Raw genomic sequence first — 22761 nt, forward strand, 5'->3', positions numbered from 1 at the left:
AATATGTATTTTCTCACTCCTTATTGAGTACTAAGCCCTAAATTTATTTCAAGGCACGTAGAATGTGAATATGGCTTGGTAAATCATAGAAGCAGTTGCTGATAATGTTACGACTTAAAATAAAAAGTTCTGTACTGGTAATTTATATATGTTTATAAACTGCACTGTACATTTCAAAATTCTGCAATCTTCACTATGGTACAATTAAAAAAACATTAAGCATACCACAAGAACAATTTATGAATACTATACATACTGTGCAGTTATAATCAGGGACAGTGGCAACAATTGAGGTTCATTACACATTGATGAATCAATGAACAAGGAGCAGAACACTGCTCTTTTCCTGTCATAACTCGCCGCCTGGCCTTCCTCATTTAATTTCAATAAAAGAAAACTAGGCTGGATAGTACGGAAGCCAGATAGTTGCGAACTCAATATTCGGTAAAGGTAAAAATCCCATAATTAAAATTAGAAGGTAAAATCAGTTATCAATAAATCTAGATGGAATACTTAAACAAGAATCAATCATATATACATAACAATATATTCAATTTTCATACTTTACTTCATCATAGGATTCTTGTATTTCTCTAAGTTTCTCTGCTTGCATACCCCCAGTCATTTGTTTCCGATATCTAACAATGAAAGGTATTGTGCAATCTTGGTCTAAAAGCTTCATTACATTCCTAGCACATTCTACAGGTACTTCACATGACTCTGCAACCACTTCCTCTTCACGCCAAGGTTCACAGAATTCTTTTGCCTAATGACAAAAATTCATACTGTAGAATTAAACTAAACTTTCCCTCTCATGGTATTAATTATAACTGTTTATTGATAATTAGAACATTTCAAAATAAATATTTGTTAGTAGAAAATATTTCAAAGTACAGTAATTTCAGATATTTTAGCAATGGAAGCTTTAGATGTGTTGATGTGTTCAACCATCAAATTTGATTTTTAAAAAATTGATCTCACAGTTAGATAGTTTTAACATTAAGAATTTAGTATATATATCATTCTAAAGCAAAAATTTACTTGCTGATATTTGGATTTAAATAAAAAAAATATTTTAAAAATAAAATAAAATTAACAAACACTGGGTCACAGTAATAAAGTTATCACAAATTGCTGTTAATCAGACATGACACATACATGAAATATTTCTATTTAAAAAATTGAACAACAAGCAATAATGAGCTGCACCCAACATAAACACCAAAAAGTAAAGTATATATGATTAATTGATCTTTAAACTGAATTATTTATACAAAAAAAAAAGCTTTAAATATTAAAAATATAGTAGAAAAAAAGATCTCATAAAAGAAAGCTAATCTAATAAGTTTTTTTAAAAAAATGATAAGATTTGATTCTGAAAATGATGAAATCCATGCTTCCACAGAATGTGTTAAGTCAGTGTTAATACAGTAATAATTTTTTTTTAAATTTATCTTTTAGTTAAAAAAAATTAGTTTATTGAAACCTGATGATAATTTTCAAAATAGAAAGATTAAATTTGAGCTCAGTTTCCTTAGATACAGTAAGGGGGTAAAAATCGATTCTTAAACATCTGTTCACAGAAGAATATTTTGAAATGTTAAAATCAAACTTAGTATAATTTAGGAGATTATTAAGTTACATATATAAAAACAACTCTTCGATTAAATACAATAAATGTAAAATTCAGAATTATTTGAATACAAAAATGAACTCAAATTACTTTTTTATTATCTAAATAGTAGACATTTTGTGGTTACTACATTGACAGAAAGCTGATATTTTACCTGTAATATATATTTGGTGATAATTTCTAACAACCTAATAGTATTTTTATTAATATTTATTTGACTTGACTAGTTTCATATTTACAAAAATGAATTTTAATAACTGATTTTTCAGGACCTGATGCATCAGAGCTTTGAAATTCTATTTGTTTGAGAATTGCCAAAGACAATACACTGTTTCAAAATTTTTGGAACAAATATTAAGTTAATCAATTAATTCAATTGCATTTTGATTATATAAATACAATTCCACCCAATGATGAATTTGGGAAAAAATGATTTTAAGATTCTCTAATTTGTACTTTCAACTTTTCATTTCTATTGTACTTTTTTTAGTACACTGTGGTGAATAGCATATAAGCCAGTTAACAACTCTTCTACCCGAACAGCTGTTTGTATAATTGTTAAGTTACTGGACTGCTAAAAACAAGGTCCCAGGTTCTATCCTAGCGCATTTCACTCACCGCTAAAATTGGTGACCTCGGACTCTGAACCTTTAACCTTCGTACAGCTGTTGTGGCGCCATCTACCCGCAACCAAAGTCGTCAGATTCACGTGACGCAGCAAACCGAAAAAGCCGTAAGACTCACTTGGCGCATCAGCACCCACACACGCTCGCCATAATGCTTGGCGCTATTCAAACTGGGTACAGGCCCATTTAGACAAAAGCTACTCAATACTTCACCAATCAACAGTCATATCATTCGTCTCACCCCCGACTCACTGGAGGGAGAGTACTGTGGTGAATAGCATATAAGCCAGTTAACAACTCTTCTACCCGAACAGCTGTTTTGGTATAATTGTTAAGTTACTGGACTGCTAACCACAAGGTCCCAGGTTCTATCCTAGCACATCCCACACCGCTTCAACACTAATAAAAGTTTTTTTTTCTCTTTTACTTTATTTCAATATAATTTTATCTTGTTTTCAGCAACATTAAAAATGCATATGAATTGGATTTTCATTCAATAAAAACTTAAACAATTTGTTTAGTATAGATAGGTCACATATTTTAATACAGTTTTTTTCATCTAAATTTTTAAAACAAATTTGTATTAGTGTATTTGCACTTTTTAACTGAAAAATTTTATAATTGAATTTTTAACATGACAATGCTTATTAAAAAAATGTAAAAATTACATACTGGAAACCTAAATTATGTGTGAAAATTTGAAGTTATTGAGCATTTAAAATAATTAAAAAAAATAAACAAAATCAACTGAACAAATAAAAACTTCAGGAAAAATTCTAAAAATTAAAGAGAATTTTCAGATTTTATATTTGAATAAAAAATGTATAAATTATTGCAATAAAAATGCATATGTATTGAAAATGTATACCATCATCAGCATTACAAAATTGGGCAAAATAGTAAAAAAAATTTAAAGGGATCATCTGATTAGTATTTACTTTTTGGACAGCTTGGGCAACAATTTTTTCTAGTTCTGCATCACTTTTTGTTTGCTGAGGCATCAATTCATCATCCTCATCATGATCTAAACTTGAAGATGGAATAACCTAACAAATAAAATTAGCAACTTAAGAAACCACTTGAAATAATAATTTATTGCATAATAGATATAAGATAAGAGCTAATTATAATTACATTCATAAATTTGTGTTAAAAAAAACTGAAAAACATATGAATTATTTTATCAATATTATAAATTAATAATTATATGCAATTTTGTAGGAAGAATTTTACACAGAATAACTGTATTATACTGGATTTTAATTAAATAAAAGTATAAAAGTACCAGAAATTGGTTGTTACTTTCTATATTTATTATCCTTTCATCTACTAAAAATTTGCAAGCATAATTTCTTTTTTAAACACCACTGAAATAATAATGTAATTGAAATGAAAACAGAACATTTAAATTTGAAAGAATCGATTTAAGAACATTAGAAGCATCACACACACACAGTATTATATGAAGCTATTTATCTCAAATCCATAAATAAAAGAAAAAGTGCAGTTTTGCATTTTTTTATTCATACTATTTAACTGCACATGAAGAAATGTCATGGATATTTTGGTATAGAACTCGTAATTTTGAATATAGAAGATGGCAAATATGACCTCCAAATTGCCACTGCTCTTTACACTTTTCACACTACACAGTGGGAGGACATTTGATCCAGTCAGTTATGTACACAATTTTAATGTATGATAAATCTATTGCAATGAAATATGGAGTGGAATTTTCGAGACATGGCATTTGAAATTTTACTTCTGTTTATTATCATTTGGCCACAGAACAAAATTAGAATTTTTTTTTTAAATGTAGTTTTCAAATTGGATAAACTAAATCAAACCAAAACCAGTAACACAGAAAAATGTACCAAAGTATTTTACTTCAACAAAAAATACGTTCATTTTTTTTTTTTTTTTGATAGCAACAGCACTTTTATACTTTATCAGTTAATATTTTTTTTAAAAAATCTAGTACATATTTGAGATTAGATTTATAACAGTGAATTATAAATATGTCAAAATAATGTGGTTTGAAAAAAAAAATTCATAATTAATTCAGACAGCAAGATTTCATAGTATGAAGATAGATTACATCTTCTGTTATTACTGTATCTGGCCCATCAGTCACAGCAGCATCTATTGAATTCTTCTTTTTTGTACCTCTGGATTTACTGGCCACTGTTTTATTTCTAACGGTTTTAGGCTTTGGCTCTTTCTAAAAATTAAAAAAGTTTGTCAAGTAATGAAACTAAATGAACAATAATTTTCATCTATTTTTAATAATTAAAGAAGCTAAATATGCAAAACAATTTATAACTATAATTTAATCAGTGATTAAAATTTTAAAATAATAAATTAAGACTGAATTAAAACTAGAACAGTTAGTTTTAAATCCAACTATAATTTTTATTGTGAAGTGGAACTTTTTTTATTAGTAAAATACCATTAATTTTCAAACATAAAATAATTTGTTCTGAAAAATAACACAAAAGTTCAAAACTGATCTGTAAGATTTGGTGATAATCAGATAATTATAAATATATATTATTCATTTCAGACCTTTTAATAAATGCATTATCTTAGCTGATGGCTATAACTCAAATATCTATCATCCACTGTAAAACAGTTATGAATTTAAGATATTAATATGATATTGCATCCTGAGCTTAAATTTAAAGAAACATTTATCATTACACATATTGTGTACACATGATAAGTAAGTCCTGATTCAAGTTATCACTGCATTAGAATATTTGTAAAAATCAAGCAAGATATTATTATTGCTATTATATATAAATAAATATGGTAAAAATTTATGTAATTTGAAAACTCTCCATAACAAATTAATTAGATTCTCACAGAAATCTAAAATTTATAATCATCTTGCAAACATTTTTTAGAAATATATCATACACTGTAGTTAAGAAATGGAATAAAAAATACTTTTGGCTTTGGTTCCTTCTTTTCCTTCTTCGCAGCTTCTATTTTCGCTTTTTTCTTTTCTGGAGATGGAACATAATCCCCATCATCATCAGTAGAGATATCAACAACAGAATCATCCTCACTATTCTGACTTTCTATTTTAATTCGTTGTTTTCGTTTCCTTTTTTGAGGCAAGTCCATAATTTCTAAAATTGATTATGATGATGTAGGACTGAAAAAATAAAAATAAAAATTAATTTCATGTGAATATAAATGCTTACAAAATTTTTGAATACTTTATTAGAATTTAAAATAATATTGGAAGGGGGGGGGAGGGGAAGAAAAAGGATTAAATGAGAAAATGCTGCAATAGCAATTACTAAATATGTAAAAAGAATTTTTTGTTGTTTTTGCAAAAGATTTCATGGGATTAATAACAATCAAAAGGTGTTTTTCCTGAAAATGAAACATTTATCTTAAACACAGCTTAATTTTTGAAAAATATTGGAACAGATTTGATCTGTGGTGGAAACACTGGGTGAACAGAGGAAAGGGCAAATGCCCCCTTGTTAGTGACACTATGCTCTTCCATTGGTGGAAAAAAAAAAAAAAAAGAGTTTTGTTGGCAAAAATCTTCATAGTCAGAAGTGAGGCATGGAGAGTTGAATATCAAAAATAAAATTTATCTTAAGATTATAATATAGAAAATAGTTGAAATAAGCAAATTTTGTTCAAATCTAATGACACAATTAATGACAATTAACTGTGTAGGTCAGACATCTGCTTCTGTTATCATCCATTCAATCCGCCTATAGTTGCTAAAATAACCGTCATGTTAATGTGAATAAAATCTGCAGACATTTTCTACTGTCGATTAAAAATCGATCAAAGAATAAAATGTTGCACAGATAGTTACTTTCATCGACTGATTTGATTCTTTGTCAGTGTAACTGTTAAAGAAAATTAAAGAATTAGTTTTTTACAAGACTGAGACATTAGGGCAATCCAGAAAATGCATGAGTGCCTTTCGATTTATTTTAACCAATTCAAATTTTGAACACTTAAGAAAAGAAGAAACATTTTATTTACCCAATCATTTCTTTTTGCAATAATAAATCTTATTTACATTTTACTTCTAAGTAACAAATCCATACTTGTTTAATGATTAAAGACAATCTAGTAAAAACATAGATATCCACTGTAATGAATCATTTGCAATATGGATTAACAAATTCAACAGAAATTCAAAGCAGAGGGAAAGAAAAAAGTAATAATATGATAATAAGGCTAAATAATTAAATGTAATTCTAAGTTTCTTCAATTTTTATATAATGAAATTCTAATTAAAATTATTTATGTATTTTATAACTTATTATTTATAATTGTATGTATAATTTTTCAAACTAAACACTTTCTTATGTTATTTTTTAACATATGTCAAACTTATGGGAAAAAAAACTCTTTAAACAAATGGAATGTTTAACAATTTCATATGAATTTTAAAGCTTATGAATATTTCTTCGTGTTATTCATTATCGAGAAAACTGTAATTGATTTAGTTTGAGAAATTAAAAAAGCACAAACTTTTAGTTTAAAACATACTTACATTTAGAAACTCATCTGAAGAAATATTCTCCCCCCCCCCAAAGATATTTTAATTTTAAAAAATTTGGTACCAATATTTTTATTGAGAAATAATAACTTTATTTTAAATAAGTATTTTTTTATTTCATCAAAAATAACAGCAATAAAGATAATTTTTAGTTTGATGACCAATAATAATATAAGTTGATTTAGTTTGATGATTTCATTCAGTATCCATTTAATAAATTATATAAGTGAAGTATATCATCAAGTTTAATAATAAATTAATAATTATTTTCACTTGCTTTTGCCATTATTTTATTTTCTTATAAAATTTAAATAATAAAATGAAGATTTGTTTTCAATATGTCAGTGCAGTACATTTCATTTGAGATTATACTATTGATTCTACATTTTCTATTATTCTTCTATGTTCAATTGTACAATTTTTATTCCCTGACAAGATACAAATAATCAATTATTGTAAATAATTATTTATTATAATTAAACTTGCTATAAAATATTTTGATTATCTTGATTTAGACAGGAAATTAATTCTCGTGCATTACTTATGTTTTCTTACAACATTTCTGACAGTTACAGGGTTTATAGATTTTTAGAACTTATTTTTATATTTTAAAATAAATTTTACAGCAATAGTTCTTAGATTAAAATGAACATATTATAATCCACTTCTCTTCAAGCTGCCTAAATATCTCTGAACAGCCTTGTATTAAAGATAGTTGTTTTGTTCAATCTACAAATAAAGTTAAAAGCAGTAAATTTATTGATCTTTAAGATTTCTTATAACAACGTTTTTCATTTTTCCAATGACTTATTACCGAATTTCGCACATCAAATGAAATATTTTTTTTTTCCCTTCCCATTGTTAAATATGTAACCTTTTTGGTTGAAACTTTATATCTAAAATTAGTCTAAAAAGTGGCAATAAATTAAATTTTATTGATACTTCTTAGACGTCTCATTTCAAAAGTAACCCAATACTTTTGTGAGAAGTGTTTGCGTTTAAACTGTATTTTAACGGCTAGATCAAATTGTAATTCAAAATAGTAAGACAATTTTCCTTATACCATATATACGAAATGTCCAAATATTTATAGAGTACTTTTGTTTTCTTAATATGATTAATATTTTTATAAATAACTCAACGTGTTATGCATGTCAAGGATCTCAATATTTTTTTAGCTGTCTGTATATAAAAGTTTGCGATAAATAACTCTTGCCAATAAATACAGCGTGTAAGATCGAAGGAGTGACAAAAATAAATATTTACGACAATAAATAACTTACACTTCAATTTGAAATAATTATATATATTTTAACAGATTACCGATAATTTTTTCCAAACTAAAACCATCCGCATTCACTTAACCAGCCGCCAAACGAAAAAGAAACAAACACATGATGAAATCAATCAGGTTGCCAGATAAATAAGCCTAAAATTCTTTTTTAATCGGAAAATGATTTTAAGCCAAGAATTCGAATCCCATTATGTGCAATATTCTATTACACAACAAAATTAAAATGGAAAATAATTACTTAAACATTGAGCCTCTATATTATCGTATTTGTTACGGTGATATGTTGTTTATTCTTAATTAACTCTGTTGAGACTCTACCTGAATTTCATTTCATTCAGTCGTTTCTCCGCTAATAAGATTCAAAGATGTGGGATCGTAATGTGAAATAATCCACTCGTTATTAATTTGACTCCATTTTATTTTATCTGTATTACAATTCTATTTACATGCTATATTTATATTTAGTTGCCATATACAAAAAGATACATTGGTTTCGCGCGCCGTTAATTCTGATTTTAGAGTTGTAAAAGCAAGTTATAACTCTAGTATGATTAAAATTAAAATTAGTTTTTTAGCCAAAGGCGCTCATAACAAACTCTGTAAATTCGGAAATTGCGAAGTGAACAGTAGGTTCTTGTGTTCTTGATCCGATTAATAAATTCTGGAATGATATTCGTTGACGAATTAGGGATGACGAATATTTTCAGAGCGGTTATTACGTAACCAATATCAAAAAGTCACAAATACAAGTGATCAATACTTTTCAAAGAGGTGTGTGATTCAAATCCTTGATACGATCTTACTGATGATATTTCGATTACAGGTTTTGGATCACGATAGAAAGTAACAATCGATACGATATCACTGAAATTTGCCGGAGCGGTGACGATACGATCTATCCAATGGAAGCTCTCGAAAGAAATCTGTGATTGGATTGAAAAGTGAACGGACCGGTTATTGGAATTATCATATCGTATCATTGAATTGCATATCACTGAAATTTATCGGAGCGGTGATTTCACTGGAAAGTGCGAGGCTTCACTGGAAAGTGCGAAGTCACCGCTCCACTTTACGGGAGTGACCGATATTCGTATTTGATGATACGCTATTCCATACAGATCATTTTTAATTGCTCGTGACATGATTGACTTTGATTATATGTAGTCTTACTGCTGGCGCCATCTATTGGTAGAATATAGGACTAAAGTAAACATTTTAAAGAAATGACATATATTTTTAACTCATCTTTTGCAGAAAATGGTTCACTCTAATAAATAAATTAAATAAATAGTTTTGAGAAAAAAAATAAAATTTAAGAAGTAAGCTGAAACAGATAAATTAATTCAATCACACGTTAGTTAAATTAGTAAATTAAGTATTAATTACAATTAATAAATTTTATATTTAATATTAAGTAATAATTTTTAATTAATAATATGATTGAAATATTTGGAACGCATATTGAAAAATAACAATAGCAATATTATTTGTTATTCAAAAAATCGTGGATTATGCATCTCTATGACGAATCCTTTTTTACGATAACTTCTTTCAAACCAAATCAGTAACAATTCGACTAACTTTTTTTAAAAAAATAAATTATTATTATTCTAAAAATACAAAGAAAGGTATTGCGAGATTCGAACTGTCAATGTAAGAAGTAAACTCCTATCGACTATTGTGACCATAATCCCAGACTTCTTTGCGTTTTAACTTTAATACCAAGTACATCTCGAAACTTGTATAAAGGCACAATACGATCCTATAGCATAATATCAGAGACAGTTCGCATTCGAATTCTTTCTGATTCTAAAATATAATGTTTTATTCCCCTCATCATACCTTCTTTTAATTAAAATTTAGTAGGAAATCGACAACCTGTTTTTTTTTAAAAGGAAAAACAATATTTTAATATAGTAAAAAAAATCAAGTATGGCAAGATTTGGACTGTTCATGCAAAAATTAAATTCCTATCGAAGATTTGAACCACAAGAACAAAACAAATCTGCTTTATTCACATAGTAAATCTTTTTGATTCTCTCAGTCTGTTCTGAATAAAATAGCGAAGCTTGTGAAATAGCACAATACATTCCTATAGTAGAATTTCAGAGTCTTGTCATTATTCTCGTTAGATTCTAAAATATAATGATTTATTCTAAATAGTATAGTTTATTTTAACCAAAATCATTATTAAATCGATAAAATATTTAGGAAAAATGAAAATTAATCCATTTAAGAATATCAAAAAGAAAGTAAACAAAAAAGAAAAATAGATAAATGAATGGAAGTATAAATGTCGACGCATAAATTATTCTAATGATTCCCTCTAATGATTGCAACCACTAGAAGATGACTTCGCCACATTTTATAACAATGTTAATTCTTGTGGAATAATGAAAGGTTAAGCTTATGTAAAGGCACAATACATTCCTGTGGAAGAATTTCAGAGACAGTCCGAATTCGAAATCATGTCAGATTCTACAATATAATCTTATATACCTAATATCAATCGCTCTTAACGAAAATCAGACGAAATCGACAACCAATTTTTTTTAAAAAAAAAAGCATTTTAACATTATAAAAAATGGATTAAAATTTGGAGAATTTTGAATTGTCGACCATAAATTTAGATACCATTCGACGATTATAACCAATAGACATAGACTATTTTCTTCATAAAATTAATTTGACTTTCGTTCTCTTATTCTATTCTCAACGGAATAGCGAAGCCTGTATAAAGGATTCAATACATTCCTGTGGAAGAATTTCAGCGACAATCTGAATCCGAATGCGTGTTAAATTCTAAAATAGAATGTTTTATTCCTGTCATCATATCTTCATTTAATTAATAATTTAAGTTTTAATTAATAATTCTTCAATTAATAATTAATAAATGAAGAAAAAGTCAATGAAGTATAAAAAAATAAATTTTATTTGCAATAAATCTTTTTAAAGGCTAAATTAATTGCTCCTTTTTTCAAATAGAAAAAAAATTAATCTTTTTAAGACAATAAAAAATTAATGTATTGCAAGATTCGAGCTGTCGATTCAAAAACTCCAATCAAATTGTTGATTGTAACAACTGGACAAAGATTTCTCCGGTCATCGACACAAAGTAAATTTCCTTTTCATTCTCTCATTCTGTTCTCAATAGAATATCGAAGCGTATATAAAGCATAAAAAGTTCTTAATGAAAAATTTCAGAGACAATCCAAATTCAAATTCTTGTAAGAATCTAAAATATAATATTTTATTCCCCAAACATAGTATTCATTTAAGCAAACTTAGTAACAAATCGATCGACAACCCGTTTTCAAACAAAGGATAAATAATCTCTTTAAGGATATATATATATAAAAAATAATGTATGGTGAGATACGAACTTCCGATGCAAAATTCTAAACCAAATCGATTATATTAGCCACTAGATCAAGACAATTTCAAACTCCTTTAGACAGTGCATTTATCTTTCATTCTCTCATACCTTTCTTTAATCAAAATCCATAACAAAACGACTATCTGTTTTCAAGCAAAAGAAAAACAATATGTTTAAAAATATTTAAAAAAAAAAAAAAATTAATGTATGACTGGATCAAGAATTCCATGGACGACTGTAAACAATAGACCGATACTTTTCTGATTGCCCTCACAAATTAAATCTCCTTTTCCTTCTCTAATTCTGTTCTAAATGGAATAATGAAGCTTGTTTAAAAGGCACAAAGCATTCCTATGAAAAAAATTCAGAGACTGTCCAAATTCGAATTCTTGTTAGACTTTTAAATATAAAGTTTTATTTAAAGTATCATAGCTCCTTTTAACAATAATCGGTTGTAAATCGAATAATAATAAAAAAAGAAATTAAAAAATACCCATTTTAAGAATATAAAATAGTCCTGCACGGCGGGAATCGAATCGTCGATGAAAAAATAGAGATTTTCAACAACGATGGTAACAAGAGACTAAGATTGCTTCGTTTTTCTTAACCAAGTAAATTTCACTTTAGTTTTCACTTTCCGTTTTGATTGGAATAACAAAACTTATTTTAACGCACAATGCATTCCCAAGGAAGAATTTCTGAGTGATTCCGTATTCGAATTGTTGTTAGATTCCAAAATATAAAGTTTTATTCCCATAGATTATTTTACCAAAAAGCAGTAACAAATCTATTACTCACTTAAACAGAAAAAAGGAATACTTATTAGAAAAATAGAATCTTATAAGGCAGGTATATCAAATCGTCGACAAAACAAAGACTTCCACCTTATGATTGTAACCTCTAATGCTAGACTTTTCCAGTCTTCATCGCATAGTAAATCTCCCCTTTCATTTTTCTCGTTCCGTTCTAAAAGGAATAGCTATGCTTATAGAAAGGTACAGAACAATTCCATGAAAGAATTTCTGAGACAGTCAATGTCCGAATTATCGCCAGATTCTAAAACATAATATTTTATTTCCAACATCATAACTTCTTTTTAAAGAATCACTAGCAACTCGACTACATGTTTAAAAAATTAAAAAAAATACTTAAGTATATAAAAAAATAGATGAAGGAATTTCAGGATTAGAACTATCAGTGTAGAGCTTAGAATCTTACCGACGATGTTAACCACTTAACAAGAATGGTCCTAACAGTTCATACAGTAAATCTCCATTTCTTGTTCTCATTTCATTCTGAATAAACGAGCAAAGTTTGTATAAATGCACAGTAAATCTATTTAAAAGAATTTCAGAAACAGTCCAAGTTCGAATTCGGTTGAATTCTGAAATAAAATGTTTTATTTCCAGTATCCAATAAGTACGTATCCAGTATAATGTTTTATTTCCAAAATCAGTGGCCTATAGCCCTCTCGATTCCAGCGGGGCGGTTTGGGGAGGTTTGAGAATTTGCCCTATAACATCCACGTGGGGCGGTTTGGGGCGGCTGTTAGCCGTTTTAGGGGAGATGGGTATTAAAAGAGGCTACTCTACTGAACACTCCAGGAGGTCCTCGTTATCTTCGACAATCGCGGCTTTTTCACAGTAGTTTCCCCTCTGCCTTAGAGCGGAGGGGTTGAGGAGGAATTCACTAAATAGGTTGTTGGCGTACATTTTGTATTTTGAAAGGGTTTTAGTTTCTATTTTCACGTGTTGTTAGCTCAAAATTGGAAAGATTTTATGGCCATTTATAAAAGAAATTTTCCACTGAAGTTCTCTGGTAACGATGAATGATATATAAGGATACCGACACGTTGTTTATTTTTCGGACAAGCATCAGAAGCCCTTTTCAGTAGAAAGACTATTGTAATGATATAAAGACAAACCATTGCATTGTCAATGCGGTCTATTCACATCGTAGTTTTCTCACAAAATGGGTAGCGACACTTGTTACTATGAAAGGAAGTCGTTTTACACTCCAAGCATCTTATTCTTTCATCAAAGGATTATCGGAAATTCTGAGGCCGTGTACAAACTACCGCTTTTAAAATAAAATTAAAAAAAAAAAAAAATTGGGAGTATTTTTTATCGCTCTCTTCAAAGAGTGAGATAAGTTATATAAATACTGAGTTCCTTTTTAGAATGCCATTCTGAAAATTTCTCTTCAGTTGTGAATTTCTACTCTTTATTTTATGTACTGTGAATCTGGTGTTTGGATTATCAGAGTAATTTTTCTGTTGAAACGCTTATTATTTCTTCATTATGAGTAAAAGAAATCGTGAACACACTGAAGAAGAAATTAAAGCACTTTTACTTGATTCTGATGAAAGTGACAGTGATCTATCAGCGAAGATGATGGTTGGCCAAAAAATGATACTCTAGCTGATCTCTCATTTATTCTAAGCAAAGAAGCAGGAGATGAAACTAACGAGTGTCAGGTGAACGAGAGAGATAGAGACGAGGAGTAAAAAAATGTTATATAATGTATATATTATCAAAAATTTGCAAATGATTCCCTCGTGTGTAAATTTGTGGAAGTTTAATATGAAGCTTTCGTTCAAAAATTTATCTTGTCTTAACAATACTATAGAAAACTTCACATAACATTTTAAAATCAGAAATTCAGCTTGAAAAATTCAACATGACAGTTCATACTAAAAAAGTAATATTTATGATTAATGTAATTTTAAATGTGTTAAATCTTCATATTTAGTTTATGAAGAATGTAATGTTTTAGTAAAATGTTCAGGCTGAAAACTGAAGGAATGTATTTTCGAAATATATTTCGCTGAGTAATTTTCCCCCCGAATTTTATTTCATAAATTTTTGTATTTCATTATTAAATGAAGTTTTAAAAATATGTTATCTCATCTATCGAAACAATTCCATAGATGAGATATATAACGTTTGACGTAATATATTCCCTTGGTAAGAAAAAAATTTTAATAGTTATATTTTAAAAGATTAGTAAAAATGAGTGGCAAAATAAAGATATTTTTGGAATTTATATTTACCCTACATTCTTTTTCGATTATTTAATGTAAAAGCAAAAATGCGTAAGGTTTTGGGGAAAAAATGTGAAAACTTCTTTAAAAATTTAATTAAAGTTCTAAAACTTTTCTCTTAGTATCACTATCGAAAATGAAAAATAATATTTTATATTTAAAAATTCAATAAAGATAATCGTTTATACTCAAAAAAAAATGCTAAAGACAATAAAAGAAAAAATCTTAGCTGAGTGTTGAAAGAACATATTATTTTCGAAACATCTTTCAAAAAGAGCAATAACATTTTTTTTAATCCAGCGATTGTTTTTATTTCGGTATTAAATGAAGATTTAAAACATTATCTTGTTTATCACTGAAAAGCATTGACATCTATACTATGTAAAAAAATGTACTAATTGCATTGATATATGTATAATGTATGTTTTACATTACTATGTAAAATTTTTTTACATGGGAATATATGACATATTATTTAATTTTGGCAACAAAAAAATGTAAAAGCCTATTGAGAATTAAATGAAACATAAAGATGTTTTTGAAATTGCTAGTAAAGCCAGTTTTTATTTAAATGGTTTGGAAACCTAACATGAAACTTACAAAAAAAAAAAAAAACAATGTTCTAAATTATAGAATAAATTTCAAATTTTTTGTAAAAAAAAAAAAAATACCCCACAAAGATGATGAGCGAAACACTTCACACTACAAAATATAAATACATTAAAATACATTAGAATAAAACTCTTAAGTTGATGGAAAATGAATCTCGTTGCCGAAAACCGCAAGGCAATTATTCAAGGTAGAGCGTCGACAGTTTTATTACTTCAGAGTGCGGGGGGTAACTGCCCCTCAGCTTGGAAGTGTCCATGTCTTTCAGAGACACGCTGAGAAAGTCTGGATGTTAAAGGGAGTGTCACTTGAAAAGTGCCTGGATGTTAAAGAGATAGATTACATATTTAAAAAAATTAAAAATAATCTTTTTATGAATATGAAAAAAAGGGAGTAATGTATGATGGGAATCAAACCCTCGACTCAAAAATTAGAATCAAACCATCGACTGTAAATAAAAAATTAAGATTTCTCCGCTCTTCGTTCAGAAAATAAATCTCTCTCCCATTTTCTTATTCTGTTCTTAATGGAATAGCGAAGCATGTATAATTGAAGGATACATATACATGGAAGAATTTCAGGTATTCGAAATCCAAATTCCTTTTCGATTTAAAAATATAATGAATTATTCCCAGTATGATACTTTGTTTTAATCTAAATCTGAAGGGAAAGGATTTCCTATTAAAAAGAAAATAAAACAATTTATTTTGAGAATACATAAAAAATAATTATATATTTCGGGATTCGAACTACCGATATAAAATTTAGAATCCCACTAACAAATGGAAATAAAATACGAAAATGGCTTCGTTTTCTGTCACAATGCAATCTTCCTTCATTGTCGCATTCCGTTCTGAATGGAATAATGAATGCCTTTGTGATTGCTCGTTTAAATGAACAATGAACTTGTGTTGCCCCATACATTCCCATGGAAAGAATTCCAGATATAGGCCGAAACAAATTTCTTATTTGAATATAAAAAAAAAAAGTAGAAAAATGTATAAAGGTAATCGAAGTGTCGATGCAAGAGTTAGAGACCGAGAGACGATTGTATCCACTAGCTTATGGTTTCGCAACATGCCTTTCCAAAACAAATCTGTCTTTCATTCTCTCATTTCATTTTGAAGGAAATACCGAAGCTTACGTAAGGGCATAATTTATTGTTACTGATAAACTTAATAGTCTTGTCAAATTCGAAAATATAATGATTTCTTCCCAGTATTATAGCTTATTATAGTTAAAATCAGAAAAGAGAATGTCTACTTGTTTTTTTTAAATAATTGCAAAATAAAAGAATATAAAAAATTTGGAATATAAAATAAATAAATTTGTGTATGGCAAGATACGAACTGCTGGTACAAACTTTAGAATACCATATATAATTGTAATCTCTAGAACAAGACTTCTCCGTTTTTCTTTACAAAGTAAATCTCCTTCTCATTCCTTCATTCCTTTTTGAATCATTCCGATCTGAATGCTTTATCCCCAATAGCATAGTGTCATTTAAACAAAATCAATAGCAAATCAATTTCATATTTTTAAAAAAATATAAAAATTAATCCATTTCAGAATATAAAAAGAATTGTGTGTCGAGGAATTTAAATTGCTGATGCAAAAATTAGATTCCAATGACGAATGTAACCACTAAACCAAGATTATGCCACTTTTTTTCGTACACTGAATCTCCCTTTTGTATCCGTATTCCGTTCTGAATGAAATAATGAAGCTTGTATAAAGACACATTAAATTCCTATAGAAGCTTTTTAGAGACAGTTCGAATCCGAATTTTTGTTCGTTTCGAAAATATAACATTTTATTCCCAGTTTCATAGCTTCTTTTAACCAAAATCAGTATCAAATCCACTACTTATTTTTAAAAAATGAAAAAAAAATCTTTTTTATTTATCTATACTTATATAAAGCTCAATGTGTGTGCGCGCGTGTGTGTGTGTGTGTGTAAGTTGGCGCTCTACAGGCCAGACCGTTCGACCTACAGCTTCTAAATTTGGTACATGTATACCTTAGAGGTCAGGAATGTGCACCTGGGGTCCCTTTTTTTGAATTTTTAATTAGAATTTTAATTATTAATTAAAAACTAACTCCCCTGTCAAAAACTCTTTTCATTTTCCCCAACGCCAAATGAGTAAGGCTTCAGTTTTTTCCCCAACAGTAATGAGGCTAGGGTTAACATTTTTTGGCCGATTATTTCAAACGATTCTGATTATTTTCTAAATGTTTTATGCATTTAAAATTAAACATTGTTAATTAATCGATCTTTCAGATTCATTCTGAAGTACTTTTGAATTAAAATAACACAGTACTTGTGAATTAAAATAACACACATATTTTATTTTGTGAATTAAAATAACACAGAATTAAAAGAAATTAAAAATTTCTAATCTGCATAGCGTTACCCCAATTGGTGTAGAAAAATTCACGCATTTGCATTACCGTAACTGGCGTTGAAAATTCACGCATGCGCATTGTGTTCTGATTGTCGACAATATTATCAATGGATGATTCTTGATTTAAATTATTTTTAGGTTAGTTGCATGCCTTTGTAATTAAATTGTATTTATGTTAGTTATATATTTTTTGTATATGCTTATAGTTTTAAGTACATCGTTTTTTAAGTAGTTTTTTTTAAAACCTGTTTTCGACGGATTATTTTAAACGATTCGTTTTATTTTCTTAGTGTTTGATGCATTTAAAATTAAACATTGTTAATTACTTGATCTGTTCATGATGAATCTGAGAAAATTTTGTTTACAAATTCTTGAAATATAACATAAATTAAGAAAGATAGTGCCCATAAAGTTTAAACCCTCAATGACTCTGTTATCAGTAATCATATTATAAAAAAATGCTTTGTTTCAGTAAAAAATATTATTATATTGATTGCAGATTAATTCTTTCCACTTTAATTTAAAGCATAAATTATACGAGAGCTAACAGAAAATGAGAGAGATACATATTACATTATGACTGAAGGCCTTTATAATATTATGAGTGAATTATATGACTATCAAAATGTGAAGTTTTAAAATATTTTGATGAAGAATCTATTAAAGTAGGAATTGCGTAAAATATTTAATTATTAAAATTTAAACGAACATTAAGATTGGCGAACCGGCTGGTCGCCAAAAGCGGCTAGTAAGAAATAAAAAGAGATTAATGTATGGCAGATTTCGAACTGTCGCTCCAAAAACTGGATTCTTTCCCGAATGTAATCAACCACTAGAACAAGACTTCTCCGTGTTCATTTACAAATTCTAGCTCACTTTCATTTCGTTCTGAATGGAGTAGTGAAGCTTATATAAATGCGCATTATATTCTTATTAAAGAATATCAGAGAAAGACCAAACACGAATTCTGGTCCAATTTCAAATATCTATTATTTTATTTCTAATGTTCATTAATGTATAGTAGTACCTAATAACATTTTATAATTAAAATTCTTGTCTTTTTTTTTTTTCAGAATCCAATTTAATGGCTGAGTCATTTGTTTCAGGAATTTCGGTAATTTCGGAAAATAATTTCTGTTTTCTAACAATAGATTTAATTGTTGCAAAAAAATGCAAACGACTTTTTTTTTATCAGGTATTTGTTGAGAACTAAATAATAAAGGTTTTCTGTTTACTCCATCAGGATTACTTATGTATTCAATAAATAACACAAGTGTCACTCTAATAAAGTAACACACATTTGATATCTATTCCAGTGTGGTACTTAAAAACATTTTATTGACAGAAATCCTGTACATCAATTTATTATAAGCGATTTAACTCGAACTAATCTCAACTAAAATTGGAGAACCAAATTGTCTCCAAAGATGTCTAATATATGCCAACAAAAACATAACGTGTAAAAAACCCCCAAGTTTCACAACTCAGTTCTTCTGTCCTAAAAAGTTGTGAGATCCATGTAATACCAAGTCGGTCAATTTATTCTGTCTTAAGTTATTACGTAATTAGCTAACCTAACAACATCTTATAGTGACCATATCAATATTAAAAATCTTTTATGGTTTAAATAAATAGATTGACTTGGCCATCGCATGAAAACACAATGCATCTTTACATTAAATTAGATTACATTAACATATGATATAAAATTAGATTGTTTAGTGCGATTGCCAAGTCAATCTATTTATTTAAACCATAAAATTTGTTTAATATTGATATGGTCACTATAAGATGTTGTTAGGTTAGCTAATTACGTAATAACTTAAGACAGAAGGACCCTTAAGTAGAGACTGAATAAATTGACCGACTTGGTAGTACATGGATCTCACAACTTTTTACGACAGAAGAACTGAGTTGCGAGACTTGGGGTTTTTTTACACATTATGTTTTTGATGGCATCTCATTTCTTTTTGTAGATAGTCCTTTTCTTATTTTTATATGTAGCCTTCCTCTTTTTCTTTTCCGGTACTACTTCTTGAGCTTCACCTACAGTTTTTCTCAAAGCCTACTTCCTGTCTCTATGGGTTTTTCTCGTAAGCTTTGATGTTACAATTTTTGACAAGTCTGGACGGTAAATGATTCTTAGTCTGTTGTATTCACAAATGTCTGTTGTATTCACAAATTGAAGATTCCTGCGCTTTAATACTTCCAAAGTCGACATTTATTAGATGTAAGCCGTCCAGACTTATAACTCTCGAAATTGCCACGTAAGCTTGACCGAATGTGAATACTGCAGAACCGATATTCATCAGTGCATTATTTAGATTTAGGCTCTGACTTTTGTGTATAATTATAGCATAGGCTATAGATATGGGAAACTGTTCGCGATGAACATAAGCTCTATTAATAATTTCAAATTTAATTTTGACCGGACCAAGCTCGTAAACATGTTCTTTATTAAATGTAATGTATATTTTCTTAATTATTTTTGTATTTTCCTGATCAACCTTTACTCTTTGCAATATACCAATAGAACCCTGAACTAAACCAAGACTCACGTCAATATTTCACCTTAACATGACTTTTGCTCCTATTTTTATAATTATGTTCTCTTCCAGGCCTGCAGTCGTAGAAGCATCGTCTTCATATTTTTTTATGCATTCACGAGGTCTTTTTGTGAGGTATCTGGGGCAATCTATGCTATCTACAGCTGCAAGTTTTGTTTTGGGATGTGGAAGAGATTCAAGCATTGCAGTATTTAATTGTTGACACATGTTTTATGTAGGTAATAAGGAAACGGTATCATCAGGAAGTTTCGAGAAGTGTTCAATTATTTCAATTAATCTGTTTTCATTTGAATTGGATTTGTGAGTTATTGATCTAGTCGAGAGTAAGTCGCGGTCCTTTTGTGTAGTCACATCTAATCTTATTCTATTTAGCATTTCAACAAAGTCAGAATCATTGAGCTGTCACATGTTAATTGTAAGTTCATCGTATATGAACAGTTCAATCCACAGATTCGGTATCCTGAGGGAACCTAACAACTTATTAGTTTCAGCAGTTGGTAGATTTTCAAAAGGTGACTTTTCTCTTACCGGCGGAAGCTGAAAGAGATCTCCGAAAACTACAAGATATTTTTTTCCAAACCACCCATTCTGATCGTCTCTTGTGTCGAATATTTCAGGTAAACGTAAATGAATATATGTTAATGGCCTAAGACTCTCATTAAGATTATAAACAAAAGTTTTAACACGGTGTCATTCTGGTCTAAAAGCATAATGCTTTGAATAGGAATGAATTCTGCGCATGTGCATGAACTTGACTCATAAAATTTCTCTTGAATACAGAAATATTTTGACATTAAATTTTATTTTTAAAGCATAACATTTTGAAAAGTTCTTAGTAAGTGTTGGAATAATGGATAAATATACCTAAAATAAATAAAAGAAAAAAAAAAGGAAAAAAAATATATATTTAAAAAATTGTCATTTTCGAGAATCGAACTGAAGACCAGCAAAACTAAATGAATCGTTCTTCCGATATGGCCTCGAAGTTTCGTACCCGGAGAGCGTCTGAATGGTCTAAGACTCTCATAAAAAATTATCTTGCACCGCATTAAACTTTTAAGACGGTGTAATTCTGGTCTAAAAGCACAATGCTTTGAATAGGAATGAATTCTGCGCATGTGCGTGAACTTGACTCCTAAATTTTCTCTTCAATATAGAAATATTTTGACATTAAATTTTATTTTTAAAGTATAACATTTTGAAAAGTTCTTAGTAAGTGTTTTAATAATGGATAAATATACCTAAAATAAATAAAAGAAAAAAAAATTAAAAATATATTAAAAAAAATTATCATTTTCGAGATTCGAACTGTTGTCTAGCAAAACTAAGTGGCTCGTTCTGCCGATCTGGCCACGAAAATTCGTGCCCGGAGAGCGTCTGAATGGGGTAAGACTCTCATTAAGATTATAAATTAAAAGTTTTAACACGGTGTCATTTTGGTCAAAAAGCACAATGCTTAGAATAGGAATGAATTCTGCGCATGTGCGTGAACTTGACTCCTAAAATTTCTCTTGAATACAGAAATATTTTGACATTAAATTTTATTTTAAAAGTATAACATTTTTAAAATTTCTTAGTAAGTGTTGGAATAATGGATAAATATGCCTAAAATAAATAAAAGAAAAAAAAAAAAGAAAAGAAAAATATATTAAAAAAAATTTTCATTTTCGAGACTCGAACTGATGTCCAGCAAAACTAAACGGCTCGTTCTGCCGATATGCCCACGAAGCTTCGTACACGTAGCGCGTCAGAATGGTCTAAGACTCTCATTAAGAATATAAACTAAAAGTTTTAAGACGGTGTCAATCTAAAATCACAATGCTTTGAATAGGAATGAATTCTGCGCATGTGCGTGAGCTTGACAACTAAATTTTCTCTTGAATATAGAAATATTTTGACATTAAATTTTATTTTTAAAGTATAACATTTTGAAAAGTTCTTAATAAGTGTTGGAATAATGGATAAATATACCTAAAATAAATAAAAGAAAAAAATATATATTTAGAAAATTCTCATTTTCGAGACTGGAACTGATGTCCAGCAAAACTAAACGGCTTGTTCTGCCGATCTGGCCACGAAACTTCGTGCCCGGAGAGCGTCTGAATGGTCTAACACTCTCATTAAGATTATAAACTAAAAGTTTTAACACGGTGTCATTTTGGTCAAAAAGCACAATGCTTAGAATAGGAATGAATTCTTGGCATGTGCGTGAACTTGACTCCTAAAATGTCTCTTGAATATAGAAATATTTTGACATTAAATTTTATTTTAAAAGTATAACATTTTGAAAAGTTCTTAGTAAGTGTTGGAATAATGTATACCTAAAAAAATTAAAAGACAAAAAAGAAGAGAAAAATATATTTAAAAAATTCTCATTTTCGAGACTCGAACTGTAGCCCAGCAAAATTACGTTGCTCGTTCTGCCGATCTGGCCACTAGGCTTCGTATCCGGAGTGCGTCTCAATGGCCTAAGACTCTCATTAAGAATATAAACTAAAAGTTTTAACACGGTGTCATTCTGGTCTAAAAGCATAATGCTTTGAATAGGAATGAATTCTGGGCATGTGCGTGAAATTGACTCCTAAAATGTCTCTTGAATATAGAAATATTTTGACATTAAATTTTATTTTCAAAGTATAACATTTTGAAAAGTTCTTAGTACGTGTTAA

General features: G+C 28.7%; 1 protein-coding gene across 4 annotated transcripts in view; it reads right to left on the reverse strand.

Annotated features, from left to right (window-relative positions):
- LOC129976459 (S1 RNA-binding domain-containing protein 1-like) overlaps window positions 1-8472 on the reverse strand; it is a 41097-nt gene extending 32625 nt beyond the window's left edge. Inside the window, exons 1-5 of one of the 4 annotated variants that reach the window (XM_056090049.1) lie at window positions 8412-8472; window positions 5209-5419; window positions 4358-4480; window positions 3198-3305; window positions 564-766 (exon numbers count right to left, since the gene is read on the reverse strand). In XM_056090049.1, coding sequence (XP_055946024.1) covers window positions 564-766; window positions 3198-3305; window positions 4358-4480; window positions 5209-5388 — 614 coding nt within the window. In that variant the 5' untranslated portion in view covers window positions 5389-5419; window positions 8412-8472. Of the gene's footprint in view, window positions 1-563; window positions 767-3197; window positions 3306-4357; window positions 4481-5208; window positions 5420-8082; window positions 8204-8411 lie in introns of those variants that run through there. The other 3 variants (XM_056090048.1, XM_056090050.1, XM_056090047.1) reach the window with 3 other exon arrangements.
- Window positions 8473-22761: the final 14289 nt, after the last annotated feature.

Source organism: Argiope bruennichi, chromosome 7 (genome assembly GCF_947563725.1).
Source record: "Argiope bruennichi chromosome 7, qqArgBrue1.1, whole genome shotgun sequence".
In the NCBI taxonomy this organism is placed as follows: domain Eukaryota; kingdom Metazoa; phylum Arthropoda; class Arachnida; order Araneae; family Araneidae; genus Argiope; species Argiope bruennichi.